Source organism: Ceratotherium simum, chromosome 33, assembly GCF_057802395.1.
Source record: "Ceratotherium simum simum isolate JZ-2026a chromosome 33, ASM5780239v1, whole genome shotgun sequence".
NCBI lineage: Eukaryota > Metazoa > Chordata > Mammalia > Perissodactyla > Rhinocerotidae > Ceratotherium > Ceratotherium simum.
The window spans coordinates 14,608,137-14,635,664 of NC_141932.1; the positions used below are offsets into that span (position 1 = coordinate 14,608,137).

Genomic DNA, 27,528 nt, shown 5'->3' on the forward strand with positions numbered 1-27,528 from the left:
ACGGGGCAAAAAACCCCACGTGGGGCCTCAAATGTCATAGCCACTAAGGAACTGTGCACCTCACAGAGACCCTGGGATACTGGAGAGAGACACTTGCCACCATTTCGGGGAAATACGTGAGTGAGAGACCCTCTGGTAGCCCCTCCTCAGCCCCACCTGTGAGAAACAAACAGACAGACACCCCAGCACCCGCCACGGCCCAAATCCCAAGCAGGAGCCATCTGAGCGTTTTTCAAGGTGGAAACTGTTAGAGTCACCTAATGAATTTAGGGCCTCCAGCCCCTTGCCTCACACACTAGATTATTCAGTCTGTTCTTTTGTGCCTGGCTTCATTCATCCCTTGTATGTCTGTGAGATTCATCTGTGTTGTTGAGTGCATCAGTAGCCCAATCCCTTTTCAGGGCTGCATAATATTCCACCGTGTGCATGCTCCATAGAGATTTCTCCATCTTACTGCTGATACGCATCTGGGTTGTTTCAAGATGGGAGCTTGTATAAATAAAGCTGCGATGAACATTCTCATAGGTGTCTTTTGGCGAACACGTGGCCTGTTTCTCTTGGGTACATACCTGGGGGTGGAATTGCTGAGTCCTAGGGTGCGTGATGTTAGCGGCAGTTTTCTGAAGTGGTCAGACCAATTTACGCTCCCATCAGCATCGCGTGAGGGTTGCTCTGTCTTTATCTTTCTGTGTCTTTCTCTCTTGGTCTCTGTCTGGAGCTGTCTGTGTCTCTTTGTATCTCTGTCTCTCCTGCACCCTCCATCCTCCCTCTGTTAGTCCTTAGTCCCCCCCATTCCAGGACAGGGGTCTGCCCTCCTCACCCAGACTTCCTCCTCCCCACAGGACCCCGCCACCCTCCATGGCTCCCCTGGCCTTGGTGGGGTTCGCACTCCTCCTGGGGGCTCCCCCGTGCTCGGGGGCAGCCACCCCGACCCCCTCCCTGCCGCCTCCCCCGGCCAATGACAGCGACGCCACCGCAGGGGGCTGCCAGGGCTCCAACCGCTGCCAGCCGGGGGTCCTGCTCCCCGTGTGGGAGCCCGACGACCCATCGCTGGGCGACAAGGCAGCTCGGGCCGTGGTCTACTTCGTCGCCATGGTCTACATGTTCCTGGGCGTGTCCATCATCGCCGACCGCTTCATGGCGTCCATCGAGGTGATCACGTCCAAGGAAAAGGAGATCACCATCACCAAGGCCAACGGCGAGACCAGCGTGGGCACGGTGCGCATCTGGAACGAGACGGTGTCCAACCTCACGCTCATGGCCCTGGGCTCCTCGGCGCCCGAGATCCTGCTGTCGGTCATCGAGGTCTGCGGCCACAACTTCCAGGCGGGTGAGCTGGGCCCGGGCACCATCGTGGGCAGCGCCGCCTTCAACATGTTCGTGGTCATTGCCGTGTGCATCTACGTCATCCCGGCCGGCGAGAGCCGCAAGATCAAGCACTTGAGAGTCTTCTTTGTCACTGCCTCTTGGAGTATCTTCGCCTACGTCTGGCTTTATCTCATCCTTGCTGTCTTTTCCCCAGGGGTGGTCCAGGTGAGCAAGGGCCCATGGACGCCTCCTTGATGCATGTCTGTCTGCAAAATCCAGAGGGGTGGCTTCCTAGGCTCAGAGAGTCAATGCGCATATTTGCAGAAACACCTGCTTACATCTGAGAGGGCTGCCAGGTATGGTTGTGCAGGTCGCGCACTGCACAAGGGCATTGGCCTGGAGAAGGCAAGTCGGGGCTGGAGTCCAGTGGGTGCTCCCAAGCCGTGTTTGGATGGTGCTGCAGGCCCTGGAAAGGGCTCATCTGCCCAGAGGGGGTGCCGTTTGGCAATATACTCATCCAGCCCATCCAGAAGGGGCACATTTTAACGCTCACAATGGTGCCATGTGTGCTAACAGAGTCCCCGTCATCTGTGTAACGCATGCTGCAGTTCACAGTTTAGCTAGATATATTCACGTGTTTTCCTACACTCCCTGTCTTTTGCATAATTTATTCTCAATTTTGCAATAAAACATCCTCCATTTGCATAATCCATGCTACACTCGCATAATCCAGCCTGGTGTTTTCTGACCGTGCTAATTGGTTTGGGTAACTTGGTGTGATCTGCATAATTTACCCATGAGCTTGCCTAGATACAAGCCCACATCTGCATAATCTAGCTCTGTATTTGCCAGATATGCACTCGTGGTTTGCATAATTCATTCATTATTCATAATTGATTTCTGATGTTAGGATAATTTATGCCACTTCAGTGTAATTTATACTCACATCCAATCTGACACGGGTATAAGCCCAGTCCACTGCAAAGACCACTTTGCGTAATTTATTCCAATAATGAAACAAAATTTAGACCCACAGCTGCATAATTTACGTCCACATTCACATCATCATTTGCCTCTCATTTGTCCAGTGTCTTAACCGGCAAGCTGCTTCCTTTAAAATATTTGCCTAATTTATTTCCCACAGTCCCACCGCTGCCGCCTACATTTGCATAATTTATTTATGGGACTGGCCTAATTCGTTCACGCACATGCATAATTTATTTGAGGCTGCCAAGGATTCATTCACACACGTGTCTAATCCATTCATGCGTATCTGTAAAGTCTTCCCGGTGATCGTTTCTTTCCAGGAAGGATCTGAAGCTAGAGGTATAAAAATTCTTCGCAGACGCTATAAAGGCAGAACTGAGGGGTCAGAAACTACAGCGAGGAAAGGGGGAGATAGTGGCATCAGAAGACAGAGAGAGGAGAGGGAGACAGCCAGTTACTGCGATTACCTCATGGCTGTAATTCTAAGCTTCCTGGCTGCCATGGCGAAAAGTACAGAACGACGAATCAGTTCTTAGGCGCTATTAAAAATTTAGGATGGTCTCCTGACTTAGGTTTTCAAAACGGTCTTTGACAAGGATCTATGGTAAAACTGTGAAAAAGAATTTTAGACACCGTGTGCGAGAGGAGGGGTAGGGATGGGGGCGGAGGAGAGACTCCCCCCTGAGAAGGAGCTGGCACAGATGTGGCAACAGAGGGTATAAAACGCCACAGCTCTGGGTGGAGAAGTAGCCACAGAGGATCCCCTTGGGAGTAACGTGGACACCAGAATTAGGGGACATTTTCACGAGAGAACTGGCATGAAATAAAGATGACCCCAGTTCCTCCCAGATGCAGTGAACTGGGGGACGGAGAAGATGGGTCTGGCTCTGGATTTTCTCCAGTAGTGCTGTTTTCACATCTGAACCATGGAGACAGGGGGACTAGCCCAATGGGTCCTGACCGTCATACCCAACGTTCTCTTTTTATAACAGATATTGCGTTACCTCCCTTTACTCTGCTGATGTCAAATTCTTAAATACTGGAGTCTCTGAGTTTGGTGCATGCACCCCGGAGCCAGAGGCCTGGGTTCAAATCCCACCTCTGCTGCTTCCTCGCTGTGTGACCTTGGGCAAGTTCCTTACCTGCTCTGTGCCTCCGTTTCGTGGGGCCCATCACAGTACCGACTTCAGAGGGCTGCCGTGAGGGTCCAGAGAATTGCTACCTGTGGAAGGGCTTAGAATCGAGCCTGGAGCAGAGTAAATGTGAGCTGGTCTTCCCGTTCATGAACATCCTACGCAGTTGGCTTCCCAAAAATCAGTATAATGCCCGGACTTGATATAAAGGAAAGTAACCTGGAATAGAACAGCCTGCATTTCCATATGTAAATGCCTCGGCGAGAAGCCAGCGCCTTATGATAATGAACAAGTTTAGGTTTAAGAGATAAAGGAAAAGATCAGAAACCATTCCTTGCAAGGAGTCTAGCAGAGGAGCAGGTAGCCACGAGATTAAAAACGAGCATATTTGGGGGCTGGCCTGGTGGCGTAGTGGTTAAGTTCCACGCCTTCAGCTTTGGCAGCCCGGGTTTGCAGGTTCGGATCCCAGGCTCACCTACTCCACTCATCAGCCATGCTGTGGCGGAGACCCACATACAAAATAGAGGAAGATGGGCACAGATGTTAGCTCAGGACCAATCTTCCTCAGCAAAAAAAAAAAAAAAAACTTATTTGGCGTAAACCATACCAGAAAATACTTCATATATACTTAAAAGAGCGTTGAGTTCTAGACTTCCATTATTATAAGCAGGGTTTTCACCAACCTGAATGTCCAGTGGGACGTTTGGAAGTCAGGCAGGATGTGGGACAATTCTGTGTTGTGTGGGACTGTCCCACAAGTCGATGGCTATCCCCCTGGGACCATATCCCCCTCCTCAGTTATGGTGGCAACCCATAAACACCCGGAGATTTCCGATACTCCCTCTGGGGGGCGTTCCTGCTCGCTGAGACCTGACAGGGACCCCTCCCCTCCCCGGGTGGGCACGTCCAGGAGCCCAGTCACAGTGGGTGCCTAGAAGGAAGAGGTGAATCTACTAAAATCACCTTTTACTTCCCTGCGGGCAGGACAGCGACTCCTAGGGGTTTGAGACTGTCTTCTGATTAAGAGAGCATCCCCCCCAATATCCACAGTGGGCAGCTCAGTTACAAGGCGGGAGAGTTCATTTTACAGCTTATGCTGAAAATTCGGCTGCTTTTCACACCTGCCTGGCGGCTTTGTGCCGTCTCACTATTTCCTAGTCCTGCCTTTTCTCGAAGCCATCAGTAAACAGCGACAAGGGGACAGGGCCATTGGATCTTAAAAGATATTTTCCCTGCCAGGCTCATTTTAAAGATACCCCTGGGGCCATCTGATTGTCAATATTCTTTAATCTTTTCTTCCTTATGTTTGATGAGAAAGGTAACATGGGAGCCTCTACGTGAATATTTTCAGGGCAAACTGTCGAGTGTTGGTGCATGGTTCTTGTCTGTGCCCAGGCCTCTGTCAGGCCGTGGGCAGACTGAGTCCTGGACCTCAATGAGCCCAAAATAATAGCGTGCATAATAATAATAATGGTGATGTTAATTCCCCCTCTTGAGTATTTCCCATTTGTCGGACAGAACCCACAGTGCTAAGTGCTAGAGGTGCATAAGCTCGTCTGGTCTTGGGGATGTCCCCATTTTAGAAGAGGCTGGGCCGGGCGTCCCTCTTCTGGAACCGGGGTCTGAACTCAGCATTGCCTTCTTTCTGGGGAGGTGGCATGTAGGCATGGGAACTGGGTTTAGGAGGCTGTGACATGCCGAGCCAAGTCTGTGCCTCTTTTAGAGTCAGAATCCCGTCCCCAAGGGCCAAAGAAATCCTAAGGCGGGAGAGTCTGGCAAGGGCTGTATTCGCTGGTGGTGGGGGGAACAGAGGGAGTTTGGGGAGGAGGTGAGCAGAGAGCAGGCCCTGGGCGATGGGTGGGGTGTGGAGAAGTGGAGGCCTCCCGGGTTGCGTGGGGGGCGTGGAGCAGGGAGAAAAAAGATGGAGGAGGCGAGAGGCAGGAAGAGAGACAGGCTCTACCCCTTGACGGCGGCTGGGACTGCAGGGTGGGGACCTGTCTTGCTCAGTGGGGGCTGAGGTGGTCCTGGCACTTGGGCAGCTGGGCGTGTCCTCAGCGTGAGAAAAGGTGGCAGGATGGATGGAGGAGGACACCAGGCGGAGAGAACTGGGGAGAGGCAGAGGTGGACAGAGACGAGAGCGACCAAGAGGGGGCAGAGAGAGGGATGGAGAGGGATGCGGGCGAGGGACGCGGGGGGCGCCCGGCGACGCCCGGGGCGCAGCGGCGGGCCGGCGGGCGGCGTGGAGCGCGCCCCCTGGCGGCGCGGCGGTCCTGACCCGCGCCCGCCCGCAGGTGTGGGAGGCGCTGCTGACCCTCGTCTTCTTCCCGGTGTGCGTGGTCTTCGCCTGGATGGCGGACAAGCGGCTGCTCTTCTACAAGTACGTGTACAAGCGCTACCGCACCGACCCGCGCAGCGGCATCATCATCGGCGCCGAGGGCGACCCCCCCAAGAGCATCGAGCTGGACGGCACGTTCGTGGGGGGCGAGGTCCCGGGCGAGGTGGGCGGCCTGGGGCCCGGCCCCGCCGAGGCGCGCGAGCTGGACGCCAGCCGGCGCGAGGTCATCCAGATCCTCAAAGACCTCAAGCAGAAGCACCCAGACAAAGACCTGGAGCAGCTGGTGGGCATCGCCAACTACTACGCGCTGCTGCACCAGCAGAAGAGCCGCGCCTTCTACCGCATCCAGGCCACGCGGCTGATGACCGGCGCGGGCAACGTGCTGCGGCGCCACGCGGCGGACGCCTCGCGCAGGGCCGCGCCGGCCGAGGGCCCCGGCGACGACGAGGACGACGGCGCCAGCCGCATCTTCTTCGAGCCCAGCCTCTACCACTGCCTGGAGAACTGCGGCTCCGTGCTGCTGTCGGTGACCTGCCAGGGCGGCGAGGGCAACAGCACCTTCTACGTGGACTACCGCACCGAGGACGGCTCCGCCAAGGCCGGCTCCGACTACGAGTACAGGTGCGTCCCCGGCGCCGCCTCCCCCGGGCGCCGCCTCCCGCGCGCGGCCTTACCCGGGCGCCGCCTCCCGCGCGCGGCCTTACCCGGGCGCGCGCAGACCTGCAGTCTGCGCCCATTCGTTCACTCTGGGGAGCCTGCTGCGTGGCACACACTTGTCCCAGCCCTGTGACACGCCCGGCTGGACAAAACACACAGCACGGCTGTCCGCTGGCCACAGGCCGCCCCTCCCACGTGCATTAGCTACCTGTGGCTTCCTGTGCTGGACGCCACGCTGTGTGACTTACAGCTCCACTGGGTGTATTGTTACCTGGTAGAACGAGCACCCTCCCCTCCACACACACGCGCACGCCGTTACTAAAGTCAACGTATTTATTGAGCGCCTACTGTATACCAGGGGTATACCGTGGTGAACAAGACAGCGAAGATCCCTACCCTCAAGTTGCAATAAAGTCGTAAACTATGAAACCTATAAAAACATCAGGTGATGGTAAGTGCTCTACGGGGGAATTAAGCAGGGTAAGAGGAGAGAGACGGTGCCCACGTTGTCCCCAGGTCTTCAGTTCCACCATAAAGCCACCCACCTTTGGCACCCTGCTGTGTCACTGCCCCAGCCCCTCCCCTCACCCCTCTCTGAGCAGACCTCTGATCCAGCCTCATTCGGCAGTTCCTACTGGGCACCCTCGACGTGCCAGATGCTTTTTTAGGGGCCCCACAGAGAACAATAAACAAGATAGATAACTCCTCTGTCCTCACTTGGCCCACGAAACTCTGTATTTGCAGTTCTTCTGTCCATACCACACTCGTTCAAGAATTAGAGCTTTATAGTCCATTGTGTTAACTGATGTGCAAAGTTTCCTGTAGTTTCTGCCATAATAATATTTATCACATGTCCACGATGCGCCGGAAGCAGATCTGGGCAGTGCAGGCCAGCGGTGAGGGAAACACATCAATCCTTGCCCACATGTGGCCGACATCCGCGTGGGAAAGCCCATTAGGAAGTATACACTGAACACGTGGAAATGTCAGGGGTAAGAAAGAATAAAGCAGAGCACAGGGGCGAGAGTGTTGGTGGCTGGGCTGTTCACGGGTTCCATCTGCTCAATTGCCCGCCGTACCTCCCTTGCATCCTCCCCCTGGGGTAAAGCTGAGGCTGAACTGTTCACAGATCTTTGGTTCTTTTTTAAATTTTATTTATCTATTTTTTCCCCCAAAGCCCCAGTGGATAGTTGTGTGTCGTAGCTGCACATCCTTCTAGTTGCTGTATGTGGGACGCGGCCTCAGCATGGCCAGAGAAGCGGTGCGTCAGTGCGCGCCTGGGATCCGAACCCGGGCCGCCAGCAGCGGAGCGCGCGCACTTAACCGCTAAGCCACGGGGCCGGCCCAGATCTTTGGTTCTGCCCTCACGCAGCAGCCAGTCCTCATCCCTTTGGCCCTTCTCTCGCTGGGGCTGAGTTCTCTGCTTCATAGATCTCGAGTTCCGCCTCTGTGCCTCAGCAACAGCTTCAGGAGCCCAGTCCCCCCTCTCTGCCCCCAACACGTCTTTGTATCTTTCCACTGCTTCTGACCTCTGTAGGTTTTTTCCTCCACTTCAGTCAGTCTAGGATCCTCTTGTCTGCCCGTGCCCATCCACCTCTCCTATCCTGCCCCTCCCCAGCCTTCCCCTAAGTGGGGCACAACCGTTCACAGATCTTTGTTCTGTCATCCTGTAGCAAGGATTCCCCTTGGGCCACCTGTGACTTCCTCCCTCCGTCCTCCCCCACCAGCCCACGTATCCCAGCCTCTTTCGATTGAAGAAAAGGCATTCGCCATATTGGGGGTTGCTGTCACTCAATCATTTCATCACCTTTCCACTCCTGCCCACATCTCTGGTCTGCATTACCCCTGTCTGAAGCCTAGAGCCTCTGCAGACGGAAGTGAGTACAGGTGTCACCTCCTGGGATGAGAGGCTGCCTTCTCACCTGCAAAGAACCTCAGGACTGAGGTGTTTGAATGGAAGGAGTAAATGCTGCTTGGTGGTGGAACCAAAGAGCTAGGAAGAGGTGACACCTTCCTACCCACCCCTGCTCTTTCATCCCAGTTGACATTCACAGGCCCGACATTGCTTATCAAGGCAGCTTAGCTCCAGGACTGGGAGGGAGGACACCTCAGTTGAGTCCAAGCTTAGCCCTGGACCCTGTTCCTTGGGCAAGTCCTTACCTCAGTCTAAGCAGGCAGGGCTGCCACGTACAGTTGTTGAGGTTGTGCACTGCACAAGAGCACCATATCTAAGGATGCTCTATTCACGTGGTGGCCACTGTAGATTTGTGTGTCTATTATGACAATTTCCTGACTCATGGAAATAAAGTGTCTTGAAGGAGAGAAGCCTTTTTCTAATTTGCCCACAGATATCACATGGGCTAGGATGGCCATGTGGGCCTCAGTTTCTCCAAATTAAACATGATCTCTGAAGCCCCCAAACAGCACAGCTGTTCCAAGATTCTGAGACTGAAGCCTCTATGATCCTGACACGCTAAGGGTCTAAAGTTCTAAGATTCCAGGATTCCCACATTTTGGTATTCTAATCCAGTCTCTGACTTGATGGTTCTCAGAGTTTAATCTTCTCAGATTCTGTGCCTCCAGTGGATCTAGCCTTCTATGATTCTGATACCTGGTTTCTACAATTCCCATGTTCTTTTTCTCCCAAACTTTTTATTTTGAAAAATTTCACACCTACAGAAGGGCTGCAAGGAGTCTGATGCACCTTCATATAACCTTCACCCAGATTCACCAATTGTTCGTATTTTGTTCCATTTGCATCCCTCTCTCTCTTTAATATGTAAGAATATTAATAATCGGGGCACTATATGAGCCTGAGTTGCAGACAGCATGACCCTCCACCCATAAGCACTTGAGGGTGCGTCTGCTAAGACTAATGACATTCTCTTGCGTCATCACAGCCCGATCGCCGCCCTCGGGAGACATAACGCTGACTCAGTCTCATTACCCCATCTACAGCCCTTGCCTGCACTTCCCCAGGGGCCCTGTGACATCCTTTACGGTTGTGTCTTCACTGCCTCCCTCTCTTCCCATCCAACCCAGAACCACACGCTGTGTTCAGCTGCCATGCCTCTGTAGTCTCCCTCAGTCCAGATCAGTCCCTCGGCCTTTCCGTGACTCTCACGACCCCGACGCTTTTGAAGATGATAGGCCAGTTGCTAGAACATTCCTCACTTCGGGTTTGTCTCCTGTTTCCTCATGATTAGATTCAGGTGATGCATTCTGGGTAGGAATCCATGCAAGGGATGCTGTGTCCTCCTCGGTGCATTGTGTCCAGGAGGCACAGGACTCCTGTTTGTCTCTTTACTGGTGATGCCCACTTTGTTAGCTAGAGATGGGGCTAGAATCCCCCACATTCTCCTATCGCTAAGCTTCCATTGCTAACATCCCATAACTTTAGGATTCTAAGATTCTAACGTTAATATGCAAATATCACTAGCTAACTTTTGAGTGCTTCTCCTGTATTAACTCAATCCTTATTCCACCACCAGGAGGTGGACACTATTAATAGCTCCATTTCACAGATGAGGAAGCCGTGGCCCAGAGGGCTGCAGAATCCTAACTGCCCGAGATCCCACAGCTGGCACAGCTGGCATGGTGGCCCAGCCCGGCTTAGAGCAGGTTGGCCCACCCGCTGGGTGCCTCGGCCACCACGGACCGCGTCCCCCAAGCTGAGGGCTGCAGCACCGGGGAGCCCCTTATCCCCCAACTCCAGGTCTTGTCCTCGGTTCTGCCTCTTAGCCAGGATCTTGGGGCCCCTCTGCGCCTCCCGCAGGGCTGTGCTTCTCTTGGGGAACTGGAGCCCAGGACCCCTTTCTTCTGAAAGTGACGATAGTAATGAGAGTAAACACATCGGTCATATAGCACGTTTTGGAGACGTTGCTGAGCACCTTCTGTGCCTGGTGGGAGGGGCCTGGAGGGGAAATTGTACATTTTCGAGATGCGTTAACATCCCAGAGCCGTTTTGGTGTCTGCAGCCCTGCCAGGAGCCCACTCGTCCCCTGTCCCCTCAAGGTTCACCCTGACTAATCCAATGTCACTGCCTCATTCCCTCCCCAGCCTCATGATAGAGCATCTTGCGTGTGCTTTAGAGATTTAAACAGACTCTCTTTTAAACCTAAGCCAGCTCACGTCCCTGCTCTTCTCAGAGGCCTCCTGTGGTTCGTGTGTCACTCGGAGTAAATGCCAAAGTCCTCACCAAGGCCCTGTGACATCTGCCCGTTCCCTCGGTGACATCATCTCCCACCCTCTCCCCTGGCTCCCTCTGCTGCAGCCACACTGGCCTCCCCGCTGTTCCTCAAACACTCCAGGCCCTCCTGCCTCAGGGCCTTTGCACAGGCTGTTCCCTTTACCAGGAATGCTCTTCCCCAGATCTCCTCCACATGGCTCCCTCCCTCAGGTCTCTGCTCAAATGTCACCCCCTCAGAAAAGCTCTCCCTGACCACCCTCACACAGCTCCCTCTCTTCACTCTCTACCTCCTTCCTCTTTCTCCATAGCCCCATCACCACCTGACATTATGTTTATTATTCGTGTCAGACACTAGAACAGAAGCTCCACCAGGGCAGAGATTTTTCTCTGATCTGGTTTTGCTGCTGTTTCCGCAACACTAAGAACAATGCCTGGCATACAGCAGGAGCTCAGTAAATATTTGTTGAATGAGTGAACTGTAATGAAATCATTCACTGTGTGATCGTCACTGAGATATGGCCCTCCGTGGGGCTGTGACCCCGCGAGGACAGGGCCTGTTCACTGCTGTGTTCCCAGCACACCCAGCACAGGGCACAGAGCAGGTGTTCAGGGAGTGTTTGTTGAGTGAATAAACGATGCCAAGTTAAGGAGTGAGGACTTTCTCTTGGGTACCCGGGAGCGCAGAAGGGTTTTTATAAGAAGCGCGACAAGGGCAGTTCTGGGCCCTCCATCCCTGCTACTCCAAGTGTGGTCCAGGTACCAGGACCGTTGGCATCCCATGGGAGCTGGTTAGAAACCTGCAGTTAGCAGCAGAATCTGCGTTTCAACAAGAGCCCCCAGGCGACTCGTGTGCACATGAAGGTTTGGGAATCCTGGTTGTGGAACATTCCAGGCTCCCTCTCCACTCTGGGACTTTGCATGTGCTGTTCACTCCTGCCCACTGAAGCCCCCGCCCCCCCCCCCCGAAGCCTGATCGGGCCCCCATCATCACCTGTTTAATGCCAGCCCTCATGGGTCCTTGGTGGGAGGGGACACCTCTGTCTTGCTCCCCTCCTGCATCCCCTCCCCCCGGGAAACCCACCCTGATTCACCCTCAGTATTATTTCTTTAACGCCTGTCCAACCTCATACTTGTGAGTTCTCCGGTGGCGCCGCCCCCTCCTCCGGGAAGCCCGCCCTGACTGCCCTCCCCCCCCCCGCCCCCCGACACAGCCGTTGACCGAGCTTCGCCCCTCTCTTCCCCCTCCTCCGCCGCAGCGAGGGCACGCTGGTGTTCAAGCCGGGCGAGACACAGAAGGAGCTGCGCATCGGCATCATCGACGACGACATCTTCGAGGAGGACGAGCACTTCTTCGTGCGCCTGCTGAACCTGCGCGTGGGCGACGCGCAGGGCATGTTCGAGCCCGACGGCGGCGGGCGGCCCAAGGGGCGGCTGGTGGCGCCGCTGCTGGCCACGGTCACCATCCTGGACGACGACCACGCGGGCATCTTCTCCTTCCAGGACCGCCTGCTGCACGTGAGCGAGTGCATGGGCACCGTGGACGTGCGCGTCGTGCGCAGCTCGGGCGCGCGCGGCACCGTGCGCCTGCCCTACCGCACGGTGGACGGCACGGCGCGCGGCGGCGGCGTGCACTACGAGGACGCGTGCGGCGAGCTCGAGTTCGGCGACGACGAGACCATGTGAGCGCGCCCGGGGGCGGGGCGGGGCCCGGGTGGGCGTGGCTGGAGAATGGGCGGGTCTCTGGGGCGGGCCTTGTGAATGGGCGGGGCCTAGTGGGGCCACGCCCCGTGAGGTGGAGCGGTCTGGGAAGGCGGGGCAAGGCCCAGAGAGGGGGCGGCACAGGGGAGAAGAGGGAGGAGACAGGAGTAACGGGGCGTGGCCGAGATGATGGGATGGCGCATGGGCGGGGCGTCGGAGGTGGGCGTGGCTGGAGAGTGGGTGAGTCGCTAGGGGCGGGGCCTTGTGAGGGGGCGGGGCCTCGGTGGGGCCACGCCCCGTGCAATGGAGAGGTCTGGGAAGGTGGGGGCAGGGGAGAGGAGGAAGGAGACAGGAGTGATGGGGCGTGGCCAAGGTGATGGATGGGACGTGGGCGGAGCCTGGGAGAACTAGGCTGCCAGTTTGGGGAGAAGAGGTGGGACCCGAGGAAGAAGGGCCAGGTGAGGAGAGAGGGGAGAGGAGGTAGGATAGGGGCCTGGGGAGAGGAGTGTGGAGGGCTTCATTGGTAGCTGGTGAGATGGAGCGCTGCCTGAGCTGGGGGCCCCAGTGGAGATGAGGGGAGTGCCTTGTCGAGGGGGGACGGTGTCTGTGGAAATGGAGGGCGAGTGTGTGGAACCGAGACGGCGCTGGGCCTAAGGCGATGGGTGCGGTCTGCGTAGAGACGCAAGGAAATAGACAGGGACAGCAGAGGAAGGCGGGGCCTAAGGAGATGGGCGGGGCCTAAGGAGATGGGAAGGGGGCCTAAGGAGATGGGCGGGGCCTAATAAGATGGGCGGGGCCTAAGGAGATGGGAAGGGGGCCTAAGGAGATGGGTAGGGCCTAAGGAGATGGGTAGGGCCTAAGTAGATGGGAAGGGGGCCTAAGGAGATGGGTGGGACCTAAGGAGATGGGGCGGGGGCCTAAGGAGATGGGCGGGGGCTAAGGCGATGGGCGGGGCCTGGGAGGCGGGCCCGGGGAAAGGATGGAGCTTGTGGGCAGGAAGAACCACCTGCGGAAAGAGCAGGAGACCTAAGGGGAATATGGGCGCGGCTTTGGGAAAAGATTGACCCCCTCAGTGGGGCTCTGGGAAGGGGGGGCGGGGCCTGGGGAGACACCGGGGAAACTGGAGGGCTGGAATTCAGGAAAGTGGGGTGGGGTCTGGGGAGGTGGGCTGGATACACGGGCGTCCGTATGTAGACACAACCAACACACACACACACACTGGCACATACGGACACACAAAGTCACAGACGCGCACGCCAAAACAGAGTCAGGGCTGTTCGCAGGCCCAGACACCCGGCCACCCCCTTCCACAGATGTCCAGTCCCCCCCGTGTGTGCCTGCAGCCTCACATCCCCCACCGCCTGTCTGGGATGCAGACGGCGCCTCCCGCTCCGCCCGCTCCCTGCCGCCCCCGCACGCCCGTCTGTCTCCCTCCTCCTGCCGCCCACGCCCCTCCCACCGAGCAGAGCCCCCACCGCACTGCTCTTTCCCCTCCTCCCAGCTCCGCTCAGCCTCTCACTGCTCTCCCTGTCTCCCCCTCTCTTCCTTCGCATCTCTGCGTCTCTGTTAATCTCTAGATCTCTGTCCCCAGCATCTAGCTCTCTGACTCGTTGTGTTTCAGCCACAGACTCTCCATGCCTTTCCCTCTCTCTCTCTCTCTCTCTGTCTGAGAATTGAGAACTTGAGTTGGGGGCTGAGGGCAGCACCCCAGACCCCATCTCTCACACCCAAGAGGCAGGGGGAATGGGGAGAGCTGTCTTTCTGCATGTTCCGGTCCTTCCTCTAGTCTAACCCGCTTCCCTCCTGCTGTTGCGACCCCACAGGTCCCTTCCTCCGCCACACGGCTTCCCCAGGCTGGGACACCCTCTGTCCCCCGCCCCCGCCCAAGCTTCCAGCTGTGGCTTCAGGAGACAGAGAACAGGAGGCTAATTAGCGTTTAGGGAAACACATCCGTCTTCTGAGGGGCAGGCGCTAATTAGAGGTGCTTGGAAGCAGCCGGGCTGGAGGGGCGGCCCCCGGCAGGATCAACACAGAGACGCAGGAGAGATGCCCAGAGATGGGGTGGTGGGGAGAGAATGCAAGAGAGAGACAGACGGTCACCGAGAGACAGAGGAGACCTACAGAAAGAGAGACAGGGAGAGACAGAGTCGCAGAGAGAAACAGACAGAAAAGAGACAGAGAGCATGACAGAGACAGAAAGAGAGACATTCTTCTCTCAGGGAAGGAGAGCAGCTCCTGATGCTACAGAGAGAAAAGAGAGTTTGGGTCAGCCAGAGATGACGGGAGACAGGATGAGAAAGAGACTGGGTCAGAGGTCAGAGGTCGTGAGGGGCGGGAGAGTGGAGTTGCCAGAAAACAGGAGGGCAGGCGTGAGGGTGACAGAGTATCAGGCTGGGGAGGAAGGCTGCTTCCTTTGATCTCAGGAAGTCCTGCCCTGATCTAGCTCGAGTGCCTCTTGCTGTCCCCCACCACTCGAGTTTCTCCTCCTCCTGGGGCCCCTGAGGGCACACCTGTCAGGGCGCCAGTTGTGGCGCGTGTCACTGCCTGTCAGTCACTGCGTGACAGTGGATCGCAGCGTGTCTGCGAAAGAGTGAGCATCGGAGGTGTGTGTGTATCACTCTGTCAGCGTGTCACCGTGTCAGCAGCTGTCTGCGTGTGTCACCGTGTGTGAAGAGCGTGTCTCGGGAGACCCCGCTCCTTGCGCGGAATTGTGGCATTTCAGCACCGCGGACAGCTCCCAGCCCACCTCTAGGGTGGGAGTGGGGGGCGCCCATTTCTTTCCGCCCAAAGAACATTTAAAATATCCAGAGACTGGGAGGGGGCGAGGTTGGAGGTGGGCATGTGTCCCCACATGACCGTCTTGTGTGCGTCTGTCTTTGCATGAGTGCCGCTGTGTCCTGTGCATTTGTGTGTTGAGATGGGTCCGTCGAGTGACTGTGGTTGAGACCGTTTTGCTTGAATTGTGTTGACTTTGGTTATTCCATTCCATGGACACTGAGAGACCGAGATGGGGAGAGAAGAACACAGATAAAGAAAGGCAGAGGGCTGAGGAGAGGCTGGGACAGAGAGAGTCAGAGAGATGGAGAGAGAGACACACAGAGAGACTGAGAGATGGGCAGAGAGATGAATGAAGATCAAAAGAGACACCAAGATACAGAGAGAGAGAGACATTGAAGGGAATAAACAGACACCAAGAGGCATAAAGAGCGAGATATAAGGAGAGTCTACGTGGTCCCGCAGCGGGGGTCTGCAGGTTGGCGATGTCGCCCAGGCTGTGGGGGGATGTCGTGCTAACGGGCATCTGGTCCGTGCGATTTTGCCACTGCATAGGGAATGGCTGCGGGGTGTGATGGTGTGTGGGTGTGGGCGGTGTGATTGGCTGTGCTTCCTCTGCTGGGTGACTGTGTGGGCTGGGTGTTTGTGTTTCTGGTTCTGGGGCCAGGCCATGTGGTTCCTGCAGCAGAAAGAGCTACTAGTGGTGGAGCTGTGGGCCTTCTGGGGTTGTGGGTCTTTGTGATTGAGGGGGTGGGCTGTGTGCCTGAAGGGGACGGATAACTTATGGCTGTTCCTCCCCTGCCACCCCCTGGTTACCATGGCAACAGGGATGCTGAGAAAATCAATTAGTACTCAGTTAACCTTCCGCATGTGGTAGGGAGGGAGGGCAGGAAGCTGAGGGTCTCCTGGGCTGAAGGATTAGAGTTCGCAAGTGTTTACAGAGGACGTACTGTATGCCAGGCACCGTTCTAGGCAAAGAGCGTAAATAAACAAAGATCACTGCCCTGGTAGAACTGATGTTTTAATGTGAGGAGGCAAATGGCAAACAGTAAACAAGATAAGCACATTAGATGGTGTGTTCGAAGGTGGTATGGAACCAAGAAGACACAGAGCAGGGTAAGAGAGCCAGAGGTGCTGGGGTGGGGGCATGGACGGAGTTCAGTATTAAATAAGGGGGTGGAAGTGGGCCTCATTGAGAAAGAAGGTGAAGTTTGAGCAGAGAACTGGAGGAAGTGAGGGAATGAGCCTGGGGGAAGAGTGTTCTAGGTGGAGGGAACAGCCAGTGCAAAGGCCCTGAGGCACCAGCAGGCCTGGTATGTTCAAGGAGCAGCTAGGAGGCCAGTGTAGCTGGAGTGATTCAGCAAGGGGGAGAGGGGTGGGAGACCGGAAAGGGAATGAGGGCCAGATTGCACAGGGCTTTGCTGGCCATTCTAAAGACTTTGGCTTTTATTCTGGGTGAGATGGGAGCCATGTGAATGTTCTGAGCAGAGGGGGGGACCTGATCTAACTTAGGTTTTGTTGGGATCTCTCTGGTTGCTGTTGAATAAACCTCAGCTTCCTCTGCTGTTTCTGGGCTTGTTTCTGTCAAATGGGAATAATAAGAGAGCCTTCCTCCGAGGGTGGTCCTGAGGATTAAATGAGATTTTAGAGCCCGGGATGGAGTGGGCGCTCGAGAAATTGGGTGGCTAATGAGCGAGTTATCTGGGTGTCCTGCCTCCCCCTTCCCCAGGAAAACCCTTCAGGTGAAGATAGTTGATGACGAGGAATATGAGAAGAAGGACAATTTCTTCATCGAGCTGGGCCAGCCACAGTGGCTGAAGCGAGGGATTTCAGGTGAGGGCTGAGAGGTGCGTGGACTGTGGGGAGGTTAGGGGTCGGGGGGGACCCCTCGGGGCTCCACTGTGGGCCCTCTTTCGAGCTCATGGATCGGAGCTTCCCGGGGAAGGGATCTCACTTTCTCTCTGTCTCTGTCTCTCCCCAGCACTGCTGCTCAATCAAGGTGAGTGGAGTTCCCTCTGGGCTGTGACTGGGGTGGGGAGGGAGATGGAGGGTCAGAGACTCAAGCTACAGGTCAGGTGTGAGGCAAGTTGGAAGTGAGATAAAGATAGATTCAGTGGGTGAGGGCTGGAGCTGGCCTTAGCGTTGGTGGGGCCACTGTGAGTTGGGGTTACGGTTAGGGGTTTGGGGGCCAAGATTATGTCTTATTTGTAGTTAAGGTTGGGGGAAAAGTAAGTCAAAGAATCCAATTTGGGTTTGGGGTGGGGTCAGAGGGCATCAGGTTTAGGGTTGATTAGGACTGGGATGCGGTCGGGATTTGGGAGCTGGGTTAGGACAGGGTCAAGGGGAGAGTTAAGATGGAGGTTAGTTTGTGGGTTTGAGATGGGGTCATATTAGAATTGGGGTCAGATTTAGGTCAAAGCTACGGTTGGAGTCTGAGGGGAGTTTGAGGGGTTTGTGGTTAGAATTGGGACCAGGATCAGAGACTGGGGTGAGAGTTGGGGCTGAGGTCAGTGGCTTGGAGATAGTGACAGAGTAGTTTCAGAGTTGAGATCAGAACTGGGGTTTGGGGTTAGGATTGGGGTTAGACTAAAGATCATATTAGTCAGGGTAAATGATATATATAAGCTGCTGTGACAAATAGGCCCCCAAGTCCCAGCAGCTTAGCACAATAAAAGTTATTTCTTGCTCAGGCAAAGTTCTATGAAAGTGTGCTTGGTTGGTGGGTGGCTTTCTTCTGCCATATGGCCATTCCATCTTGTGGCTCCACCGTCCCATGGAGCTTTGGTATTCTCCCTGGACCCTCCACATCCAGCTGGCAAACAGGACAGAGAGAGAATACAGAGGGCCCCAGGGGAGGTTTTCATGGGCCAAGCCTAGAAGCACTGTCTATCACATGTGCCCACATTCTATTGGCCATAATTCTGTCACATGATCACATCCAACTGCAAGGAAGGCTGGGAAATGTAGTCCAGCTGTTTGCCCAGGAGGGAAAGGGGGCAGTTTGGGTGATCAAGTGCTTTGTTAGTGATGGTGTCAGAGTTGGGGGTTGGGGTCAGGTTTAGGACTGGAGTTCAGATGTGGGATTTGGCTTGGGGTGATTGATGGTTAGGTTTAAGGGCGAGATAGAGCTGGGATTGGGGTTTCGGGTTGGGGTTGGAGTGAAGTCAGATCCGGGATTGAAAGCTGGGGTTCGGAGTCAGAGTGGGTGACAGAATTACATTTGGGGTCACGGTTAGAATCAAGCTCAGGGCTGGGCTTAGGTAAGGGGTCAGCGGACTCTGGGGGGATAAATGAGCTCAGGGCCAGGTAGAGGGGCCAAGATTTGTACCGAAATATGGAATCCCCCTCCTTCCTCACCACCTCAGTCACACTCTAGGATGCTTTCAGAGCTGGGATTTAGAGCCCACGCCTCCTCCGTGAGGGTGGTGGTGATGATAATGATGTGGGTGTAATAAAGAAATAAATAATAATAAATAAATAAATAAATAATGAAGAAAGTAACATTTTTGACTATTTATCATGTGCCGGGGACAGTCCTAAGCACTTCACATGAATTAACTCCTTTAACCCTCGCAACCACCACATGAGGTAGGTACTATATTGTGCCCATTTTAGAATATGAGCACTGGGGCACAGAGAGGCTAAGGCATCGCCCAAGGTCACACAGCCCCCACCCTGTGAACCCCATTGCCCACCAATTAAATTTCATGGCCCAGCCACGGGAGCTGGGTCTCAGGTTGGGGAAGATGGGGTCCGACGGGAGGCTGGGGCAGGCTGGGGTGGGGGCAACACCAAGGAAGTGTCCCAGAGGAGATCAGACAGGGTTTACTTTATGGGAGGTGGTAAAGGAGGGTGGGAACAGGTAGGCCTGCCTGGAGTCTAACTCCCATCCCTCCTGCTGCAGGGAACGGGGACAGGAAGCTGTCGGCCGAGGAGGAGGAGGCTCGGAGGATAGCAGAAATGGGCAAGCCGGTTCTCGGGGAAAACTGCCGGCTGGAGGTCATCATCGAGGAGTCGTATGACTTTAAGGTGATTTTCTGGGGCTTCACCTTCCTGGAGTCTTGCCTGGGTCGTTTCCCTGGGGAGGGTCCAGGAGGGGATCAACTGTGAGGGTCACAAGGGAGGGGCGACCAGGGGTCCGAGGCCATCCTCCAGGTCCCTCCGTTAGCACCGCGGACAGCATACGCCTCCCTTTTCCCCTCTTGCTGTTAGAACTGGGGTGTGGAAGGCTGGGGACCCCTGAGCAGGGGGTGTGAGCCCCCCGCCCCAGTATCCCTCATGGAGCTGCCCTGGGGTGATCGACTCTCTCGTCCCCAGAACACGGTGGATAAACTCATCAAGAAAACGAACTTGGCTTTGGTGATCGGGACCCACTCGTGGAGGGAGCAGTTTTTAGAGGCAATCACGGTGAGCGCAGGTGAGTGGGGAGGGAGGAGGGAGGAAGAGAGGGACGGAGAGACAGAGAGGCAGGGAGGCAGAGAGAGACACAGGGAGACAGAAAGAGGGAGAGAAACGAATGGAAAGACCGAGAGAGGGAAGGAGGGATGGGAGAGAAGGACAGAGAGCAATAGAGAAGAGAAGGAGGATGGGAAAGACAGGGAGAGACAAACACAAAGAAAAAGACAGAGACAGAAAGACAAAGGAAGAGAGAGGGAACAGATGCAAACTGGAGAGACGGACACACAGAGAGGCACGCAGAGAATCGTGGAGAAGGACAGAGATGCGGAGACAGCACGAGGGTTGTAGAGAATGCAGTCCGTAAGCTGCAGCTGTCTGGAGAGAGGCAGGTAGACAGGGAGACAGAGAGAAAGTCTGCGGCGGAGACAGAGGGACGGGGTGGAGAGCTACAGGGAGGAGGGGTCCTGATGTCAGGCAGTTGGAGGGTGGGAACAGGTTAAAAGGTGTGGCCTCCCCAGACAGATCCTGGGCTCCTCTGTTGCCATGGCGACAGTCACCACGCACCCAGCTCTCTCCCACCTGTGTGGTTCCCACCCTCCTTAGGCCTCAGATGGGCCCACACTGCCCCCCTGTGGCCAGGGACACTATGACACTTGGGTTCACAGACTATCTTGGAGACCAGCGCTGGCCCTTTGTGATACAGATTGGGGAAACTGAGGCCCAGAGACAGAGGAGGGAGTGATCTGAAGTCCCACAGGGAATCCAGAAAGGGCCGAGGTGGAACTCAGGGCTTCTGTCCCTTATCTGGTAAGAGCTGAAAACACACAAGGAATTGTGGTTGGAAATGAAAACACATGAGGAACTGTGGGTTGAAAGAAACTAGTCTGTGGGATCAAAAGAAACCAGGCTTCAGGAATGGAAAAATACCAGGTAGCAGTCTAGCGACACCAGATTGTAGGCCTAATAGAAATGAAGTGGCGTCTCCCTCTGAAGTCGCATTCTTTCGACATCTATTTCTGCGAGATCCTCTGTACCCGGCTCTGCACAGGACATTGCTGGGGACAAGGAGATGACCATGACCACCCAGGCCCTGTCCTCATGGAGCTCACAGTCCAGTGGGGCAGACAGATCTGTCACAAGAGAGTGACAACCCAGAGTGGGCAGGGCTGGGACGGGGGACCCCCAGGAGCTGTGGGAGCCCAGATCGGGGTGTCTGACCCAGCTTGGAGGTCAGGGAAGGCTTCCTGGAGGAGGGGGCCTCTGAGCTGAGTCTTCAAATGGGAATAGGAGTTAGCCAGGAGGGGCGAGAAGATAGGGAGGCGTTCCAGGCAGAGGAAAGACCAAGAACAGAGTCTGGAAGTGTGCGAGATTGCGGGGGTGACTGGTTTCAGGTGTGAAGACGAGGCACGGGATGAGGCTGGAGGTGAACAGGATCCAGACTCTGCAGGTCCTCACAGGCCACAGTCGGGAGCTTGGGTGTCATTTGGGGCGCACGGGGGGGCCGTGGAGCGGTTTGAATGGGGAAGCCCCTGGAGCTGAGAGGGCTCGTGGAGGGAAGAGGGAGAGGGCGGGACGGGGTGTGAGTTGGGGCTGTTGGAACTGGCAGGAGATGGGCCGTATGTGCGGGGGTCTTGGAGGATGTGGTCAGGAATTCGAGCTGCATTCCGAGAACAGCGGGGAGCCAGAGCGGGTCCTCGAGGGGCTTAGGAAAGATCAGAGGGTTGCATGAAAGTGACACTGTGGGTGTGAGAGGGTCCTGGGGGCCCAGCGTGTGTCGGCCACGGGGCTGTAGAAAGCCAGGGATGCGATCAGAGGGAGTGGCGGAGCGCGGGGGGAGTGAAGCCATAATGTAATAAAAACAGTGACAATAACCACGACGATGACGACAGTGAAGACGTGTTGAGTGCCAGGCAGCCTCGAGGTCCATTTCCTGTGTGAAGTCATTTAATTAATGTGTCCAGAGTATCTGCATCAGGCTTGATCATTTTACGTTTTGTTCCACAATTGCCTTTTGATTCTTTTTTGTGTGTGTGTGAGGAAGATCGGCCCTGAGCTAACATCTGCCAATCCTCCTCTTTTTGCTGAGGAAGACTGGCCCTGGGCTAACATCCATGCCCATCTTCCTCCACTTTATATGGGACGCCGCCACAGCATGGCTTGACAAGTGGTGCGTCGATGTGCGCCCGGGATCCAAAGCTGCTAACCCCGGGCGGCCACACCAGAGTGCACGCACTTAACCCCTTGCATCACCGGGCCAGCCCCTTGATTCTTTATGTGAGCACAAGAAGGGCTGTGCTCGCTCCCTTAGGGGATGAATCTCGTCCCATTTTGCACTTCGGGGGGCTTCGTAATTCCTTCACCTCCCTGCCTCAACCGTCAGCTCTTTGCAGGCTGGACTTGGTTTGGAGTATCTTGAATCCCCCCAGGCACCGGAAAAGGCCTTCAACAATGACACAATAGCAGTCACGCTGGACATGTGCCAGGCAACATGGAGAGCACTTCACGTGGCCTGCCTCATGTCACGTAAAGTCATCACAACCTTCTTTGAGGCAGGCCAATTATTACTCCCATCTCTTCAGCTAGGGAGGCTCAGAGAGGTTAGGACACTGATATAGGATCACACAGCAGAGCCAGGGTTTGACACCAGAGAGACGACTCCAGAATCATAGACATAACCATGAGTCTCCCTCTAGATGGGAAACGCTGGAGAAGTAAGCAGAGGCCATAGCCTGCAGGTTCTGGAATGCCAAGCCCAGGAATGTGGGCCTGTGTCTGAGGACAGTGGGAAGCCAAGGCAGGATTTGGGGTAGGGCAGGGAAAAGCCCCAAGTGATGGAGCCGTAGCAGCCTCTCCCTCCCAAGATGGTGTCCACCGTGCTCTGACCTCTGCTGTGTCTCAGCGTGGCCAGTTAAGGATGCATTCTGTGGCAGACGACAGAAAACTCGACCCCAAGTGGCTTAGACACACTACGGTTTATTTTTCTCACAAAACAAAAAAAAATCTGTAGGAGACAATAAAGAGTTAGCAGCAGCTCAGTGATGTCATTATACACCCAGGCTCCTTCTTTATTTTTCTTTCCCATGCTCAGCTTTTGCCCTCATGGTTGCAAGATGGCTGCTGCTTCTCCAGGTGTCAAGCCCACATTCCAGGCAGGAAGAAGGAGGAAGCAGGGAAGCAGGAAGGAGCAGCGTGCCTGTTGCATTTGAGTTCCCAGTTTTAGTTTCCAATTCCTTTTTACTCAGGGGAGGGCCTCTGAGGAGCCCTTGGGTGGAAACATGGGAGGTGGCGTCATGGTCTGGCGGCTGGCCTGGCTTTTATTCCCTGACTTGCTCTGAGCGACTGGTCCGGGGTTACGATGTTTCTTATCAGCCTCCTCCCAGATGTAATGCTTGGCACACTCGAGTCTTGTCGGGGCTCCTCACTCATCGCTTTACGCGTCTCAGTCTAGGGCGAGGGAGACAGAACATTTCTTTTGCGCCTTCCCATTACACGAGTTACCGTAGGTCAAAGGCGGGTCAAATTCTGTCACAGTCGGTGACACAGACAACTCTAAGGAGGAGGCATCCTTTACAAGGCTCGGGAGACACATCCGTATCACAGCACCCAAATCAGGATAGCTAGATAGAGCCTTCCAGAAACCCTTGTTTAGGTCTCATTGCCAGACTGGGTCACATGGCCACTGCTGCAAGGGATTCTGGGGAAGCAAGTATTTCGCTGATGACGTGACTGCCACTCGCTGCAAGGAATTCTGGGAAAGTGGTTATTTTTTTATCTGAGGACATGGCTGTTGCTAGCCTCAATGGATTCTGGGAAAGTAACTCATGTTACCTAGGTATACAGCTCTCTCTAGCTATAAGGGATTCTAGAAAAGTGAGTCTAGTTGAGCATGTGGCTACTGTTGGCTGCAGTAAATCAGAGGAGGTGACTATTTCTAGCTGCAGTCATGGCTGTCGGTAGCTGTAAAGGCTTCTGGGAAAAGGAATATTTTTAGCGAAGGACATGGCCATCCTTAGCAAGGGATTCTGGGAAAGTGAATCTTTTTCCCCGGGCCCATATACTCTCCTAGCTGCAAGGGATTCTGGGAAAGCAGTTTATTTTATGGGACTCTCTGGAAGTTAAACAAAACCGGGGCTCTGTAGGCGAGGAAGGAGGCATGGGTGTGTGCCCCAGCTGGGTCGTATGCCCACAGGGGACGAGGAGGAGGAGGAGGACGGGTCCCGGGAGGAGCGGCTGCCGTCCTGCTTTGACTACGTCATGCACTTCCTGACGGTGTTCTGGAAGGTGCTGTTCGCCTGCGTGCCCCCCACCGAGTACTGCCACGGCTGGGCCTGCTTCGGCGTCTGCATCCTGGTCATCGGCCTGCTCACTGCCCTCATTGGGGACCTTGCCTCCCACTTCGGCTGCACCGTTGGCCTCAAGGACTCCGTCAACGCCGTCGTCTTCGTGGCCCTGGGCACCTCCATCCCCGGTAACCCCCAGAGACCGCTTGTTGGGGTAGGGTCTCAGAGAAGCCAGGCAGTAGAGCCTAAGAGAAAGGTCCTACAGAAATAAGGTGGCAGGGTCATACAGAACCCGTATGGTGGGTCCCATAGAAATAGGGCAGTGAGCATAATAGAAACTAGGCAGGGGGCCCCCTAAATTCAATATGTGAATTGAATCCTCCCCAAAGGCAAGCCGGTGGAATGTCCCACAGAACTAAGGTGGTGGGAAATGGCATAAAGCTGACGGTGGATTCCGTGGAAAGAAGGCGGCAGGGCACTGGAGAGACAGGTGTGGGGAGAGGGGTCCCGTAGAAATGAGGTGGGGACCCCTCAGTGGGTTCCACAGAAACAAGATGTCATCCCCCCTCCGCCCCCCCCTCCAAGAAGCCAGATGGAAGATTCCATAGAACTATGTGGGTGGGCATGATAGGAACCAGGCCAGTGCATCGCAAAGCTTTAACTAACATGAGGGGGCAGAGTGGAAACCAGATGTTGGAGGAGGAAATACACTCGTGGGGCCTCAGAGACTAAGCATATGTCCCATCAAAACACAACGGCCATGGCACTCTCTTCCCAAATAAACCCGAGGGAGGGTCCCTTAGGAACCAGGTGGCCGAGACTGCACTTCCCCCAGGAGTGGGGATAGCAGGTGCGTGGGGAGCTGCCACCTTTGTTTTCTGCATCAGTGTGCTCACCAGTCAGGTGGGGGCGCTGTAGGCCTAGAGAGCAGATTGTGGGTCCTGGAGAGAGCCACTACTGGCAAAGGGTTTCCTGGGGCCTGCCCTCCATACGAGAGACTCGTACGAGGGACTCGAGTTATTAGCAAGATGTTCAGGAATGGCTGGAGGCCATAGAAACCAGGCTGTGTGCTTGATGGAAACCCAGTGGGGAACTGATGGGAAAGGTGTGCATGTGGATGGGACCTGACCCTCACATTTTATCCAGCCAGGTGGCAACAGGATGATTGGGCCCATTGACGAACAAGCAGTGGGTTCATGGGAAGCAGAAAGTGATTCCCATGGAAAGCAGGCAGCGAGTCCCATAGAAAGTAGGCAGCAAGCCTCATAGATTGCAGAGACTACCTCCCACAAAAGTCAGGGAGTGAGTCCCACAGAAAGCAGGCAGCGAGTGCCATAGAAAGCAGGCAGTGAGTTCCATAGAAAGCAGGCAGCGAGTGCCATAGAAAGTAGGCAGCAGGCCTCATAGATTGCAGAGACTGCCTCCCACAAAAGTCAGGCAGTGAGTCCCACAGAAAGCAGGCAGCGAGTCCCACAGAAAGTAGGCAGCAGCCCTCATAGATTGCAGAGACTGCCTCCCACAAAAGTCAGGCAATGAGTCCCACAGAAAGCAGGCAGCGAGTTCCATAGAAAGCAGGCAGTGAGTTCCATAGAAAGCAGGCAGCGGATCCCATAGAATGTAGCAATGGGTCCCACAGAAAGTAAGCTGCATGTCTCACAGAAAATGGCAGGGAGTCCCACAGAAAGTAGGTAGTTGGCCCCACTGAATGCAGATAAGTCCCATAGCAAGCAGGCAGCGGGTCCCATAGAAAGCAGGCAGTGAGTTCCATAGAAAGCAGGCAGCGGGTCCCATAGAAAGCAGGCACAGGGATGGTGGTCAGCTTCGCCTCTTGGGTGGGGTCAAGGGCCTTAAGCCCTGTGCGAGCAGAGCTCCAGGAGTGGAGGGGGCCTGCACTACACGGGGGTCTGGAGCGGGGGGATGGTGTTGGGTCGACGGGGCCAAGCAGCCCCGGCGCCTGCGGGTGGCGGGCGGAGCCCCTCCGACGGCCGCGCCTCTGCCCCGCAGACACGTTCGCCAGCAAGGTGGCGGCGCTGCAGGACCAGTGCGCGGACGCGTCCATCGGCAACGTGACGGGCTCCAACGCGGTGAACGTGTTCCTGGGCCTGGGCGTGGCCTGGTCGGTGGCCGCCGTGTACTGGGCGGTGCAGGGCCGCCCCTTCGAGGTGCGCACCGGCACGCTGGCCTTCTCCGTCACGCTCTTCACCGTCTTCGCCTTCGTGGGCATCGCCGTGCTGCTCTACCGGCGCCGGCCGCACATCGGCGGCGAGCTGGGCGGCCCGCGCGGCCCCAAGCTCGCCACCACCGCGCTCTTCCTGGGCCTCTGGTTCCTCTACATCCTGTTCGCCAGCCTCGAGGCTTACTGCCACATCCGAGGCTTCTAGAGCGCGCCCAGAGACTCGGCCGCCCCCTGGAGACAGCTGCACCTGCTGCCTACTCGCTGGTCTCCGTTGGCCTCCAGAGAGCCAGCCTCCTCTTCTGGGACTCAGCCTCCCTTCCTCCTGGGAGTTGATCGCCCCTCTCCTCTGCCCCCACTAACAGCCTCCTCTTGCCCTTGGGAGCCTCTCCAGGTCCTCTGGCGAGTGACTGCAGCCCATTCCTGTTAGCTACTGTCTACACCCCTGGGGAGATTGCCACCTCGAGGCCCTTCCCCTGAGACCCTCCCCCCAGCGACCTTCTAGAGAATCTATCATCTCTCAGCCCAGACACCCAGCCTTGCCCCGTCCCTTAAGAGCTCCTTCCGCTAGAGGAGCCCACCACCACGGACCTGTGCCCCAGGGCCTCAGAACTTAGCCCTCCCTGGGGGACCCTTCAAGGAGGCTGATCCATCCCAGAATGTCACAGATCTCAACCCTTCCCTGCAACCCTAAGGGAGCTCCGCGCAGCCCCAGAGTTGGGGGAGGAAAGGGCGGGTCGTGCATAAGGAAGGGGCGTGCCTTCCCTGATTTCTCTGCTGGGAGCCTTGGGAGGACACTCATCCTCGAGGCTTGGAGAAGGGGAGGAGAGCAGTCTGGGGTTTCAGAGCTGGAGGAGGAACATTTGGAACCTGCAACTTCTCACATTCCAGCGCCCCCAGTCGCCTCCACTACCTCTGAGAGCCCAGCCACGCCTTGGAGGGGGGGCTGTGTGTGTATATAGTGTGTTTGGGGTAGGGGGGAAGCGGGAGGGTGCATGTCTTGGGGAAGGGGGGGTGACAGACTTTCCTTTTGAGAGGGCAGCAGACTCCCCCAGCCATAAGAATCAGCTTTGGGGAGGAGGCCAGGAATCAAAGGGAGTCCAGCCCATCTCCCCTGACAATCTAGAAGGCTCATTTTGCCCTCAGTGCCAGCCAATCCGGGCAGGACCCTCGAAGAGGAGACCGAGGGTCCCAGAGGACCAATGCTACAAGCCAGCAAATGCTGCCACATCTCTGCCTGATGGGGAGCAGGGTGGGAAGGTGGGACTGGGGGCAGAGAGTCTGGGTGGGCATTTTTAACTTTGGAGGCTACCCATCTGTTGGTAGGCCGTCTGCATTTTCTTACTGTTGATGTTTCCTGCCCAAAGGACACACTTGGGGTGTGGGGAGTGCTGCCCACTTCTTGGGACCCTGAGGATGACCCTGCAACCCCCATAACACCCTGCTTCCCTCTGGTTTTTAGCGTTCTGTCGTCCTGTTGTGCATCACCCCAGCATCCCGGACCTGTGACCCCCCTCCCCCCTCTACTCCTAGCTCATCGGCACCAGTCGCTGTCTCTTTTCTCTGTGATTTCTGTACAAGTTGCCATAAAACTT

General features: G+C 55.8%; 1 protein-coding gene across 1 annotated transcript; it reads left to right on the forward strand.

The window, feature by feature from the left end:
• Window positions 1-858: 858 nt before the first annotated feature.
• On the forward strand, window positions 859-26,908 carry SLC8A2 (solute carrier family 8 member A2). Its single transcript, XM_087421453.1, is given in 11 exon segments — window positions 859-1,537; window positions 2,590-2,651; window positions 2,653-2,709; window positions 5,720-6,384; window positions 11,866-12,288; window positions 16,812-16,915; window positions 17,064-17,081; window positions 18,987-19,111; window positions 19,400-19,499; window positions 23,670-23,948; window positions 25,765-26,908. Coding segments are annotated over 11 exon segments (2,889 nt in total). The 3' UTR covers window positions 26,142-26,908.
• The last annotated feature ends 620 nt before the right edge of the window (window positions 26,909-27,528 follow it).